The sequence below is a fragment of the Tetrahymena thermophila genome (genome assembly GCF_000189635.1).
Source record: "Tetrahymena thermophila SB210 genomic scaffold scf_8254609, whole genome shotgun sequence".
Taxonomy (NCBI): domain Eukaryota; phylum Ciliophora; class Oligohymenophorea; order Hymenostomatida; family Tetrahymenidae; genus Tetrahymena; species Tetrahymena thermophila.
Genome location: NW_002476379.1, coordinates 371,024 through 385,085, shown reverse-complemented (window position 1 = coordinate 385,085; position 14,062 = coordinate 371,024). Strand labels below are relative to the sequence as shown.

At 23.2% G+C, this 14,062-nt stretch overlaps 3 protein-coding genes across 3 annotated transcripts; 1 reads left to right on the top strand and 2 right to left on the bottom strand. All coding sequences in view use genetic code 6, as the record gives it.

Moving 5' to 3' along the window:
• Positions 1 to 211: 211 nt before the first annotated feature.
• TTHERM_00442770 (CGMP-dependent kinase 5-1) lies at positions 212 to 4,092 on the top strand (the record flags this gene model as incomplete). The annotated part of the gene is made up of 13 exons (XM_001033190.3): positions 212 to 347; positions 583 to 743; positions 1,021 to 1,211; positions 1,452 to 1,543; positions 1,590 to 1,826; positions 1,894 to 2,393; positions 2,456 to 2,532; positions 2,589 to 2,806; positions 2,875 to 3,132; positions 3,207 to 3,331; positions 3,395 to 3,778; positions 3,837 to 3,956; positions 4,027 to 4,092. 13 exons carry the CDS (start codon positions 212 to 214, stop codon positions 4,090 to 4,092), a joined length of 2,565 nt encoding a protein of 854 aa, XP_001033190.2.
• Positions 4,093 to 5,181: 1,089 nt separating this feature from the next.
• TTHERM_00442760 (MIF4G domain protein) lies at positions 5,182 to 9,040 on the bottom strand (the record flags this gene model as incomplete). The annotated part of the gene is made up of 12 exons (XM_001033189.2): positions 5,182 to 5,289; positions 5,348 to 5,491; positions 5,551 to 6,228; positions 6,284 to 6,449; positions 6,553 to 7,264; positions 7,337 to 7,829; positions 7,889 to 8,137; positions 8,202 to 8,334; positions 8,393 to 8,472; positions 8,534 to 8,606; positions 8,737 to 8,863; positions 8,923 to 9,040. The coding sequence occupies 12 exons, from the start codon at positions 9,038 to 9,040 to the stop codon at positions 5,182 to 5,184; spliced, it is 3,081 nt and encodes a 1,026-aa protein (XP_001033189.2).
• Positions 9,041 to 9,903: 863 nt separating this feature from the next.
• On the bottom strand, positions 9,904 to 13,309 carry TTHERM_00442750 (IQ calmodulin-binding motif protein; the record flags this gene model as incomplete). Its single annotated transcript, XM_001033188.1, has 2 exons — positions 9,904 to 12,386; positions 12,532 to 13,309. The coding sequence occupies 2 exons, from the start codon at positions 13,307 to 13,309 to the stop codon at positions 9,904 to 9,906; spliced, it is 3,261 nt and encodes a 1,086-aa protein (XP_001033188.1).
• Positions 13,310 to 14,062: the final 753 nt, after the last annotated feature.

The following is a 14,062-nucleotide window of genomic DNA, read 5'->3' as shown; positions in this document are numbered from 1 at the left end:
AAGTTAAGATAATTAATTTACAAAATTTTAATAAACATACAAAATACAATTCAAGTTTGAAAAAACAAGAAAGAAACTAATTTGCATTTTAACTCTTTCTAAAAACAGTCAAGTTAATAAATATTATCAAAAAAGAAACAACAAACATCATAATAATCAAATAAAAAATTAGCTTTATAAATTAGATTAAGCGCATTTAAAATACAAATTAATGGGAAATTGTTTTGTCTCAAAGCCATCAAGCAGAGATAACAGTACTACAAAAGAAAAGGTTGTCGACCATAATGAACTTAAGGTTGACCTTTAAGAAGTTCAAGAAGAACAACAAAAATAATAAGTAGTTAAAGGTATCTTATAAATTTAACATTTAAAACGAATCCTACTTAGGTTGAAATTAAAATATAAGTTTAAGTATAATAAATTTTAGCTCTTTTGTTAAAGATTGATTATTCTACAAGCTATACTGGTGGCTGACATTATACTTAATATCAATAATACTTTGTTTATTTCTTTTAATAAATATTATTAAAAATACTTAACCTCCTTTTTAATTTCTATTCTTTGTAATTAATTACATATTAGAAGAAAAATAAGTTGCAGTAAATAGCGCTAAAACTTAAGAAGAACCATAAGAACCTAAGTAAGAGGCTTAGGATAAATCAGCAGATAAATATATTGATAAAAGTGCTGATAAATCATAGATCAATTAAAACAATGTTTCATAAGATGATTCAGCAAAACCAGTAAATAATTTATTTAATTTATAGAATTTTGTAGATATTTACTTTCTTCAAAACAAACAAACAAACAAATAAACAAACTATGAAAACTCTATATGGAGTAACACAGTTGAACTTATTAATTTAAAGTATATGTAATTTGATTCAGAATAGTCTAAGAGTTTTAATCTATGAATTTGAAATTAAAGTTGAGTTTTTAAATCAATAAATAAGAAAGCAGATTTTGAAATATTCGAAATAATATGCATTTCTAACTTTTTACATAAAATAAATTATTAAGGATCCTGAAGACAAAAAGAAGAAAAGAAATAAAGTTAAAGCTAAAAAAGTTAGGGCTGATATTGAAGAAGAATCTTAGATTTATGAAAATATTATCAAAAGGGAAAGGGAAATGACAAATGCTGATATCCACGCCAATAAAAAATCGCTAGGAAATCATTTTGTGTTTTCATTACTTTCAGACTAAGATAAGTAAATAAATAAATAAATTTGTACACTTTATCCACTTTACTATCACATTTTTGAAATCAAATGAATTAAAAATGAGTTTTATTTTCAAAGAAAACCACTCATTAAAATCATTTGCTTTACTTTTTTAATCAAAAATGAATTAGCTAGCCATGTGAATAAGAAATTATTAAATTTTGTTTAAGGACCTTTAATTTTTAATAAAAACTGGACAAAATTTGAACTATCACTAATTTTAATTAGGGAAGAAATTATCAAAAAAATGTTCTACTGTGAAAACAAATCAGATTTTGTATTTAAGCAAGGAGACCAAGCATCTACCTACTTCATTATAGGTAAAAAAGAAGTTAAGTGTACAATTCATAATTTTATATATTATAGAAAAGGGAGAGTGTTAAATTATTATTAATGGAGATGTGAAGAGAACTCTATAACATGGTTAGTGCTTTGGTGAACTTGCTCTGCTTTACGGAGCTCCTAGATCTGCCTCTGTTAAAGCTCTAGGTGTTTGTGGATTCTGGGCTATCGATAGAAACACTTTCAAAAAAGCTATTGCAGAAGTAGTACATCGTGAATATGGTGAAAATCGTTCATTCATTGATAAAATCAAATTCTTCAGTAAGAATATTAGATAAATTTATATTTAAAATAAATAAACTAAATAAATAAATAAATAAAAAAATAGACTCTATGACTAATGAGTAAAAGGATTCAATTGCAAACGTTCTTATTACTTAAGTTTTCAAGAAGGGAGAAATTATTGTTGCTGATGGTGATATGGCTAGTTCATATTATATTATAAAGAAAGGAAAGGTAGCAATTTACAAAGATGAAAAGATGATCCGTGAAATGGTAGCAGGAGAAACTTTTGGTGAGTAAGCTCTTTTTGAAAATTCTAAGAGAGGTGCTACAGTTAAAGCAGTGGAAGATGATTCTAGATGCATAGCTTTAGGAAAAGATGATATCCAAAGAGTTCTTGGTGATAAAGTTTAAGTTATTATGTATAATAATATGATTAAGTGGGCCTTTGAAGGAAATGAAATTTTAAAAAAACTTACTAAGGTTTAAAAAGAAAAAATTGTAATTAATTAAAAGTAAACCAATTACTAAAAAGGAGTAATTTGTTTCCCAGCTGGATAGCCAGTCTAAAAGCTTATATTTTTATTAGAAGGTTCGATTGCATATGTAAATAATTTTTACTTTATTTGAATGATTTTATTTAAGAAGCACTTTTTACAAACAAACAGGAAGGAGGAAATAAAATTGCAGAAAAGGGTGGATTGTTTGGTGATCACTGGCTTCTCTAAAAATACAAAGATGAAAAGTAATTAATAGCAAAACATAAAATAAAAAATAGTGAATCAATATTATAAATAATAGGCTAAGCAAAAATGTTATATTTAGTGAAGATACACTTTTAGCTGAAATATCATTCTAATAATTATATGAGCAAATTGGTGGTAAAAATATTGAAGAAATCATAGATAAAAACAAAGATTCCCATGAAGTCAAGTATATGAAAAGAGCTAACTCTAAGGATTTAAACAAAGAATATGAACATTTAAAGCTAGAAGACATGATTTCTATTAAAAAATTAGGTGAGGAATATTTTTCATTTCAAATATCTAAAATATAAATTATTTTTATTTAAAAAAAAAATAATTAGGTTTTGGTCAATTCGGTAGCGTTTATTTAGTCAAATCAAAATCAGATTCCAATTATTATGCTTTAAAGTGCATTTCTAAAGCTTAAGTTATTGAACAAAGTTTAGAAAAGCATCTTTTATAAGAAAAGAAAGTACTTGAAAGTGCTCAATTCCCTTTCATCATGAAATTTATTAGAACTTTTAGAGACAATAATAATGTATATTTCTTAGTAGAATACGTTCGTGGTATGGAACTCTTTGATGTTATCCGTGAAATAGGTACATATTTTCTTTCTTTCTTTCTTTCTTTATTTTTTGATTTAAAATTCATTTTAAACGGTTTTTAAAAATAGGTCTTCTAAATACTTATGATTCTTAGTTTTATATTGGATCTCTTCTTTTGTGTATTGAATATCTCCATACTAATTCTATTATTTACAGAGATATTAAACCTGAAAATATCATGATAGACTACAAAGTAATACTTTTAAACTTGCTATCAAAATAAATACTCAATCATAATTTTTATTCATTAAATTAGGGATACATGAAACTTATTGATATGGGTACTGCAAAATTCTTAAAAGGCAAAAGTGGAAGAACTTTTACTATCATTGGTACTCCACATTATATGGCTCCTGAAATTATTACAGGTAAAGGTTATTCTTATAGCGTTGATTTATGGTCGATTGGTATTTGCTTATATGAATTTATGTGTGGTGCTGTGCCATTTGCAGAGGATGCTGATGATCCATATGAAATTTATGAGGAAATTATTAAAAAACCCCTGTAATACCCTGGCTTTTTAAAGGATAAGAACTCAAAAACTCTTATGAATCAATTGCTAAATAAGACTCCTGAACTCCGTTTAGGTGGTTCATATGCTGCCCTTAAAGCTAATCCTTGGTTTGATAACTTTGACTTTGTAATTTCTATTTATAAATAATAAATAGCTAAAAAATAAATATATTACTAAATTAAAGGATAAATTAATGGAAAGATAACTCAGAGCTCCATATGTCCCTCCAAAAGATAAGTTGATATCAGAAGCTGAAATCAAAAAAATGGAAGGTATCCGCAAGTTAGTTATGGATGAAATAAAGGTAAATTGAATTAATTAAAATTAAAAAAAATTAAATAAATAAATAATATAAAATTTTTTAACTAAAAAAGCATGAAAATACATCTAGATATAGAAAAGAAAATGCTAAAGATCCTAACTGGGATAAAGATTTTTGAAGTAGATTAAAATAAAAATGTAAAAAAGACAAATATTTATTCTTTAAATAAAATTTTATTAATATAATTATCACACCATTAATATTTTAAACTAATTGGCATTAAATAAAAGAATCATGAATAGTTTTTATATTATTAGATTGAAGTTAAAAAATTCTAAGTAAAAAAACAACTTACTTTTTTACTTAATTACTTATTTACTTGTATCTTTTGTGTTCTATATAACTTTAAAAAGCATGTAAATGCATATAAAATTTCTCAATTAAATAAAATCTATTGATTTCTTCATTAATTCTCATTAATTTTTATCTTTGCTTTAATCAATTTTTTATTTAAATTTAACAATTACAAAAATCATTTTAGTTTTATTCTAAGATTTTAAATGATAAAATTACTATAAAAAAATAATAAAAAATAAAAAGTAATTTTTTAAATGCTTTATTTATTTTTAACCTTAAATTATATTTAAATTAAATATTTCTAATAGTAAAATTGAATTAAGTGCCTTTATATTTTCTATAAAATGCATTTCTAGATTTAAAGTTTTAATTTAAAAATTAAATTAGAATAATAGCTTTTTTATTAGAGTAATATTTTTAATCAATTATTTCAATATTTAAATTATCAAATACTTGTTTATTATCAATTTATTTTATAATAAAGAATTAATTAAACAGATAATAAATAATAAAATAAATTAAAATAAAGGTTTCCTACTAAAAAATTTTAACAGTAGCTTAATTCATCAATATTTCATCAGAAAATCTAATTCACCCTATAAAAAAATATAACTAAAATGATATAAAATATATTTAAGCATAACTAATTTATTTTAGCATAAAATTATTATCCGTTTTTTTAAAAATTAATTTTTCTTTAAAAAAAGATAAATTTTGAAATTAAATAAAAAATTAATTTTTAATATGTTCAGGTTTGTTTTAAAACTTTAAATTATTTATTTATTTATTTATTTTTTTACAATCATTATAATACATTTTATCAATGAATATCATATGAAATAGTTGTTTGCTACAATTCAAAATAAAGTTTATAGGTACAATTAAAGTTAATTTAGTTAAATATCTTAGATCATTTCTTTTTAGTCTTAGGCATTTTAAATTGAATTTGTTCGTTTTGAATTAAACCATCAGGACCATATATGAAATTATTAATATTGGTTATATCATTTTTTTATGTCTAAATTTAAAAAATAAAAATTAAAAATTTAAAAAAATAAATAATTAAGTGTAATTACATCTTTTTTCTTTTTAATAATTGTGATGGTTTTAGTCTATCCAGAATCATCTTGAATGTTAACTTTAGCAGTAGCATTGATGATTTTCTTTTTATAGTTTACATTTTTTGTATTTAACATTTATGATTAAATTTAAGTGTCATGCTTTTTAAATTATTTGTTAAAGTTAATATTTTATAAGACTTGATTTAATTAATCTTTACATTTATAATTGAATTGAGTTCCCTTTCTATATCATCATCATATTATTGATTTATAGCTTTGAGTTTTTGTTCTTCTTCATTAGGTGCTTTATTAGTTTAATTTTATTTTTAATCATTTTGGGTTGAGTTATTATTATTATCTTACAGTTTATTATTTTTTAAAATAAGGTTTCCCAAAAATACTTTCAATTCTTCTTCCACTGTTTTCAGAGTTCCTTTTTTCTCTTTTTACTCTATAGAATTAACAAGCTCATTAGCATCATTGTAAGTTTTAATTTTTGTCAATCTGCTGCTACCTGAATCTAGACTTTCGAAAGTATCTAGGACCATGAATTCTATGTCTATAGGAACATACTTCTTAGAGAGAATATATCTTTGGAAAAAGATTAAGAATCTAAGCATTTTAGGGAATGTGCGTCTCTTTGTGATATATTATCTAACAGGTTCAAGGATATTGCAAATCATAGAAATTCTGAATAAATCCTCTTAGCTATCAATTCTTTCGATTTCTTCTTAGGTTCTAAAAGGTTCATGACCAAAATCAATACATAGATAAAGCAAATCAAAAATAAAATCTATTTCAACAACTTAATATAAGTATAACTCTCCTAAGAATCTCACAACACTGATTCTTTTTTGTTATTCCTAAACTTCATTTTATTCCATTCCATAAATAGTCTATTTAATTTCATAATTAATTAACAATTTTATTACTAATTTTGACAAAATTTACCTTTTCTAATAGATCATCTACAATTCTAAGAGTTAGTGTTGGTCTAAATGTATTCAAGAAAGAGAGTAAACCAGCGCATAGCTATATATCATCTATTCTTCCCTTTAAAGCTCTCTTAATGATAGCATTGAAGCAATAATCGTCAAGCTACTCATCCCATTTAAGTCTTTTTTAAAAATTAAAATTAGGTTATGAAACTGATAAAAATTTTTTTTTTATATATGTCAACATAGATAGAAAGTACAAATTAATTGATTAATTTTAATTACTTTTAGATAGTAGCAGTAACTTCTCTGAAGCTCATTTCGTTTAATTTTTCCAAAACCAAAAATCTAATATATTGCTCTAATTCAGTTCTTTATTTTTCAGATTTAATTGCCTTTTTCTTTGAGGGCTTGGATAGACTGATAGAGTTTTCAAGCTATATGGACTTATTTGTGGGTAAATTAGCTTTACGAAGATGAACGTTAAGCTAGTCAAGGATAGTGATGTATCTAAAACGAGTTTCTTAGTTATTATAAATAAATCTACCTACATTATCCATGATAACACAAAGTAAATCTACTTATTAAGTGTTAAAATCATCAACAAGAGATTTAAAAATATTTAAAATTTTGAAAAGCTCTAAAACTCTAAATTTAGCTAGCTCACATAAATATTTTAAATATCTCATTTTCTTATCTCTGAAAGAAAAGTCTTGTCTCTACTTTTCTCTGTAGGAGTCAAAATCTTTAATTAATTTTTCTACGACCATATCACCCAAATCTTTAAAATGCTTGCTAATAACAGCAACAAATCTACACAAATGAGGAACCATCAAATTATATTCTTTTCTGTATTCAAGAATGTCTTTAACTAATTTTTTTCTATTTTATTTATTGTTAACATATACAAACTATTCTGCTAATAAATCTGCCTTTTCTTAGCTGACACAGTGTTTTAAGTTCTTTTTAAATTGCTCATAAGACTTAGGAATATCATCTACAAATAAAAAATATTTAATTAATTATAGCTTTAGTGATTTTATTTATTTATTTATTAGTTTATATTTACCATTATCTTTGTCTTCATCCTCTTCATCTTTTTTTTCTTCTTCCTCCTCCTCTTCTTATTCTTTTTCATTGTCATTGTCTTAATCTAAATCATCATCATTTTCATTGTTTGCAGATGTCTTTTAAACATTTCCTTAGAAGTAATTATTGGAAAAAAGAGATCCAGGAAGCTTAACCTTTAAGTCAAATATATCTTCATAGAATGCCCTTTCTTCATCAGTGTCAAATAAATTTTCACTTTCTTAGCGAAGACGCTCTTCTTCTTCTAATTTCTTTCTCCTCTACTCCTCTAGAATTTTTTGTTATTTTTTTTCTCTTTCTTCTTCTCCAAAGTTTACTTTAAAATCCAATTCTAGATTATCAGCAATAGTAGAAAGAGCTTCATATAAATTAATATAATTGTTTCTTGTTCTAGTGTATTCCTATTCATCTTTTTCTGTAAGCTTTTCTTCACTTATTAGCTTATTTAGCTTTTCATCTTATTGAATTTTTAGCTAATGATTAAAAGATGCTTGATTAATAATCTATATACCTAAAAATAAATATCGCTTACATCGTAGAGGTTCTTCAGATGATCCATTAATATATTTAAATAATATTAGAAATACATAACAATTTTTTATATTTTTTCAGGTGTAACAATTTGATCAAAGTCAAAGATATTGACTAAATCGTCATACTTGTTGTAGTTAAAACTTATTTTAATGCCTTTGCGACGAGTAATTTCAAATCCAAATCTGTCAGAAAACATTAAAGCTGTTTAAACATTTAACATAAGAGGACGAGCTTCTTTATGATTTATCTTTTTTTTTACAAAATAATTATTGTATGTACTTTTATTATTTTCTAAATAAACAAATATTTACTATATCTTTTAAGCATTCCATCATTTTATCGTATTAGCTTGTAACGCCTACAACAAAGAGCTCAGCGATGAATCTCATCATGTCTCTTCTTTTAACTGCTACAACTTTTTCATCTTTTTCCTTTTAAGGGATACTAAATTTCCAATATTTGATTATTAAGGATCATAACAATAAGCTAAAATGTATTTTACATTGTTTTGATTTGCTTTTAAATCTAAATAACCATTTGTATGTTGAAATCTTCATAACTTTAATGAAGTTTGGAACAAAGCTTTTTTATATAAAAGTATTATATTTAAAGCTATAAAAAACACTTATATTCATTAATATACCTAAACAAAGTAAAGAATATCATTATCAGTGATATTATAATCAGCAATTGAGATAGTAATTTCGCTAATGTAGCTATATTTATATTATATTAAAATAAATTTTTTAATTCTTCAAAAATCCATTTTTAATAAAATCTAAATTGAAAAAATATTGATACAATCAATCAATCATCTATTAAATTTTATTATTTTTTAAGTTATACTTTTGCAAATTATAGTTATCTATTTCGTTCAAAATAGCATCTCTATCCATAGGTCTGCTTCCCTTAAGTTTATTGAGAAACTTGGTAACTTACTAAAGCTTTAAAACTCTTTAATCCATTTTTAAGTCTTTTTAAATATATGTATAATATTAATATTCAATAGTGATGAAACATAATAATCTTTACTAGCATAATTCTCCTTAGCCTTAATATTTTACAATCTCAGCTATCTTCTAAAAGACTATAACTAAGCTCTTTCATCAAAAAATTTTTTAATTTCTTCAGGAATTTATTCGCTATCCATTATTTATGATTGTTAAAAATGCTTTTACTAATTATTTAAAAAGTTTATTTATTTAGATAATTTCTTTAGAAAAGATATTTATTTAATAGATACTATTAAATTTACTTTCTTTTTGATTAGGTAGCATTTATTAATTTTATTCTTTTAAACTCAAACTCATATTATTCAATTATTTTTTATAAAAAAATATATAGAACTATTCAATCAATCAATACAAAAAAAATTCGCCAAAAAAAATAAAACTTTTGTATTTTCAAAAATTATTTTATTTGTATTTTTCAAAATTTAAGCACTTGAAAAAATTATTTATAATTTGAAAAAGTGTGTTTTTTTAAAGCAATAACTATTAATCTTATTTAAAAATATTAAACTATTAAGCAATTCTTTAAAGCAAAAATTAATTAAAAAATAGCAAAATATGTGTTAACATTTTGAAAAAATAAATTTTCAATAAAAAAAAAATATTTTTAATTTTTTTAAAATTATATTTATAATTATGAATAAGATTTTACAATAATATAAATCCTATTTTCTGGGAAAAAATGAACCTTCATATCCATCTTGGTATCAATTTATTTATTTATTTATTGAAAAAACAATTAAAATAGATTGGATTGCTTTTCAAAAATTAATTTTGATAAAAAAAATATTTTTAATTTTTTATAGAATCTAATTTTTGATATATTTATATATGAACAAAAAACAAGATGGATAGATATTCAAGTTTCTTTTATTTATTATTATAGTTTAAATATATATTTGAATAATATTATTTATTTTTTTAGTAAAATAACTCTTATTGTATTATAAATTTAATAAACAATTTGTTGGTTGGTAATTAATCGATACACTTCAAAATTAATTCATTACTTAGAATGACTTTTCATACTAAATTTACTATTATAGTTAGCAAACTCGTCACTCATATATTATTAGTGAATTGAATTTTAGCTTTATTTTAAGGTTTGCTGCTACTACTTTTATATACATTTTTTATTAATTAGCTATTCTTTATTTTATGATTCATTCTTATTCTTTGATTATCTTTTTTCATCTGGTTTTTTAGAATTATTAGATGTTGAAGACTACTTAATGTTGTTACTCTAAAAGTCATATTTTATTTTTTTAATTTAACTTTCAAAATCTTCTAAGTCTTTCTCCGCCTCATGTGTCAAAACTTCAAATTACTTTTAGAAATATATTCTCTCAGGTGATTTATTAGATTTTCTCTTGCTATCAGCACTACTTCCGTGTTTTTTTATTTTTTAAATATTATTTTAATCTGTCAAATAGTAGTTTCGATTTTCTACTTTATTTTTCATATTGAAAGAATTCAATTTATTTAAATCATTATCCCCTTCTTTATATAGCTAAAGCAACTTTTAATGATTGCTATTATTAGATTTAGGATACTTTTCATTTTAATTAGAATATGATTAAGAAGATTCTTATAAATTAGAGTCCGTTAGCTCTTAGTTACTCCCTCTCTTTTTAAGGTTCTAGATTCCAGTTATATATTTCTTTATAGTTTCTTTGTGTAAATTTCTTAATTCCTCATATTTTGATTGCATTTAGTCAAGTTCTTATTTATAAGTTCTTTACTGTTGTAATATGTATTGCTTCAACTTCAGAACTTATTTTTGTAGTATCAAGTTTTCTTATTCAACTGTGACCTTAACACCTTCTTACAAATAATTTTCGTCTTCTTAATCAGTGTTTATAAATTTTATAAAAACTTTGCACAGTTTATCTCTATTAACTTTTATTTTCTAATCAAAATTTTTTTTACGAAATTAGCTTTTTAAAAATTTTTCACCCTTTTCAAAATCCTAAACTAATTTTATTATATTATAACTACTACATTCAATTTAATTATTACAATCCTTCATCTTTTTAACAAGAAATTGCTTAAACTTAAGATACTAAGCCTCTATAGTAAGAGCAGCTTTCTTGACTTAACGAAACTCGATAATTAACTTTCTGCTTAAATAACCTTTGAATACTTTCTGAATTTTAGTAGCAGCTAGAATATAAATATCGAAATCAAACATAATTGGCTTTTTATTTAGACTATTAACTAATGTATTAGAATTTGCAGTTCCTTCAGATCTAGTCGAAGAATTGTTATTATTTGTTTTGCTCTTTTTTGGATTATTTAATTATTTAGAACTATCTTAATTTTAAGATTCAGGGACTCGGGATGACATCATACTATTGCTCTTACTTGACATATCGAATATTTAGCCATTGTTATGCTTCTGCTATTAAGTCGTTTCTAATAAATTTACTTCTAATTCTGAATCAATTTATTATTTACTTCCTTCACCAAATATTTAAGAAGATTAAAAGCTTTCTAGCGAATATTTAGAGAGCTAAAGAAAGTTCTTGCGATTTTTATTATTAAGGATCTAGTTTTAGTGTATCATTTTTCTTATTTTCTTCATATTCTTCTCATGGTTTACACTGCGTTGTTATTAATCTTGTCCAACTTACTAATCTTACATTTGTTTTATAACTTACATATTCTTAATATATATCGATTTATCTATGATTAACTCGTTATTTTCTTAGGGTAAGCTATAACTAGCTAACTAAGGATGATGTTCGTGATAATGATGCTGATGATAGATATCATCTGCAAATCTTTATTAAATTTCATAATTTTAGCTTTCTTCAAACAAAAACTAATCACAAGGATATGAATTGTATTCAATATTGCTTATTTTTGCAAAATGAGATTCTTTGATATTATTTTAGGAAGACTAATTAGAATTTGGAGAGTAGTTAAATTGATCAATAACTTATATAATATTTTAAAACTTATTGTTTAGTTAATTTAATTCCTGTTTATTCTGGTTATAGCCTGCTTGCTCATAAGTTTAATATTTTTATTATTAATAATGATTAATCTGTTAATTTTTGTAATAATTTTCTTCCTCATCCTAATAAAATCTATTTGGATTCATCTTATTCTATCCGTTTTGAAGTGCCTTGTTTGACTGAAATGCTCCATTTTGATCAGGATTGATGTTTACAGCCTATTTACCTGAGTTTTTCTATATTTTATTTTGATTATTATAATTAGATTTAGGCAAAAGATTTTGTCTCCTTTCTGAAAGCAAATTGCTCTCAGAGATTTCAACTGAAATATTTACAGATTTTTGGTTTAAGAAATCTTATTCCTTATGGTTTTCTTTTTGATATTTCATTTGAGAGTCTCTACTATTATCTTTATTTTTATCATTTTTGGTATTCTCAACATGTTCCTTTTTCTACTGAGCATAAAGTTAAATTTCTTTGCCTTGTTCTTAATCATCACTTTCCTCTTGGTTCCTAGTATAGTTTGCTGTAATAAAACAAAAATTTGTTATTTAAATTAAATAAAAAACTCTGCATTTATTTTTTAAATTATGTGCAAATTATTGAATAGTTTTATTGAATAAAATCTATAGAGTAATTTTAAGTAATTATAAAACAATTTTATTATTTACCACTGTGTGAGTAAAGTTTTATTTTGAGATTTTCTTAAGACAACTGATCTGTCTCTTCTTCTTCTTCCTTTTTTAATTTCTCTGCAATATTTTTAAGCTTTTCTTAATTTTAATGTACCCTTTCTTAGAAGTTTACTTCGTCTTAACTATCTCTAGAATTCATCATCATTTTCATTTATGAGTTAGAGAATATTGGATGAAGCTAAGGAAATTTTAAAGCTTCTGCTTCATTTTTTCCTGAAACCAAGCAAGCCCCGTTTAAATTTTTATTCATATCTGTTTAAAATTCCTTTGTTTTCTATTTATTTAATTCTACTGGATGTAATTGATATTCGTAAGCTTATTACCTTTCTCTCTGGCTAATTTATTATTGCATATACTTCTATTAAACTTTTTTTTCTATTTCTGCACTACTACTGCTTTCACTTGATTTTTGAAACTCAATATTCTCTTGACTCTCATCATTTTGAATTAAATTTTTACTACCTATGCTCTTTTTCACATTATAAGCTTTTTTCTTTTACTCTTCATATTCACTATGAGAGGATTATGTAATATATTTGCCAGATTAATTTTCTTGCGCATCTCTGTTCAAATTATACTAATAGTCATAATACTCACCCTGTCCAATCTATTATCCTTGTAGGTATTCTAATTACTCTTTTTCGTACTCATAAATTTCCAATAGCTATCTTCTTATTTCTTATCTTACTAGAAAGCCTCTTATATTTGCCTATATTAAAACAATACTTTTTAACTCTTCTTGTGTGAGCTTCATTTACAGTATAAATTTAGAAAAGCCTAACTTTCAAAGGTTTAATTTCACAAATTATTTTGTGTATTTAAAAGCTACCTAAATATAAGAAGTAGGAATAAAATATTCTTTATTTTGTTTATTTGTAATTAAAAAAACAGATAATAATTTGTTAATACAGTTTCTACCTAAAAATTAAGTGTAGCATTCAAATAATTATGATGAGTATTTTTGAAAGATTCTATTATTTAAATAAACACTTAAAAAATAAATCATAAATAATTAATTATGTTGATTTATTTAATAATGAAATCAATTTGTTCTACCATAAATTAGTCAAAAATAATTCATTCATTTTTTACATTTTTTATAATAAATATTTTTAAATATTATTTTATTTTTTTCATTACTTTTTAAAACTTCTTTTATTCTTTTTAAAAATCATTTACATATATATATTGTTCCATAGGGTACTGCCTTTGCCAGGCTACATACACGAATAGTAATAATAGATATATTTTATTTATAGTTTCTTTTTTTCTTCTTGTTTCAACTGAATTTTAAGACAAAACATAATGGGTTGCCCTTATTTTTTGTAATATTTTCCTTGGCCTTTTTGTCCATTAAATCATATTTAATAAATAAATAGTTTGTTTAATATTTTAAAATAATTAAACGTAAATCATTAAGTTTAATTTGTCTTTATTTATTAATGTTGGAATTATATATGTCTAAAAGATTAATACAAAAAGTAAAATAAATTAAAAGTATTTGAAT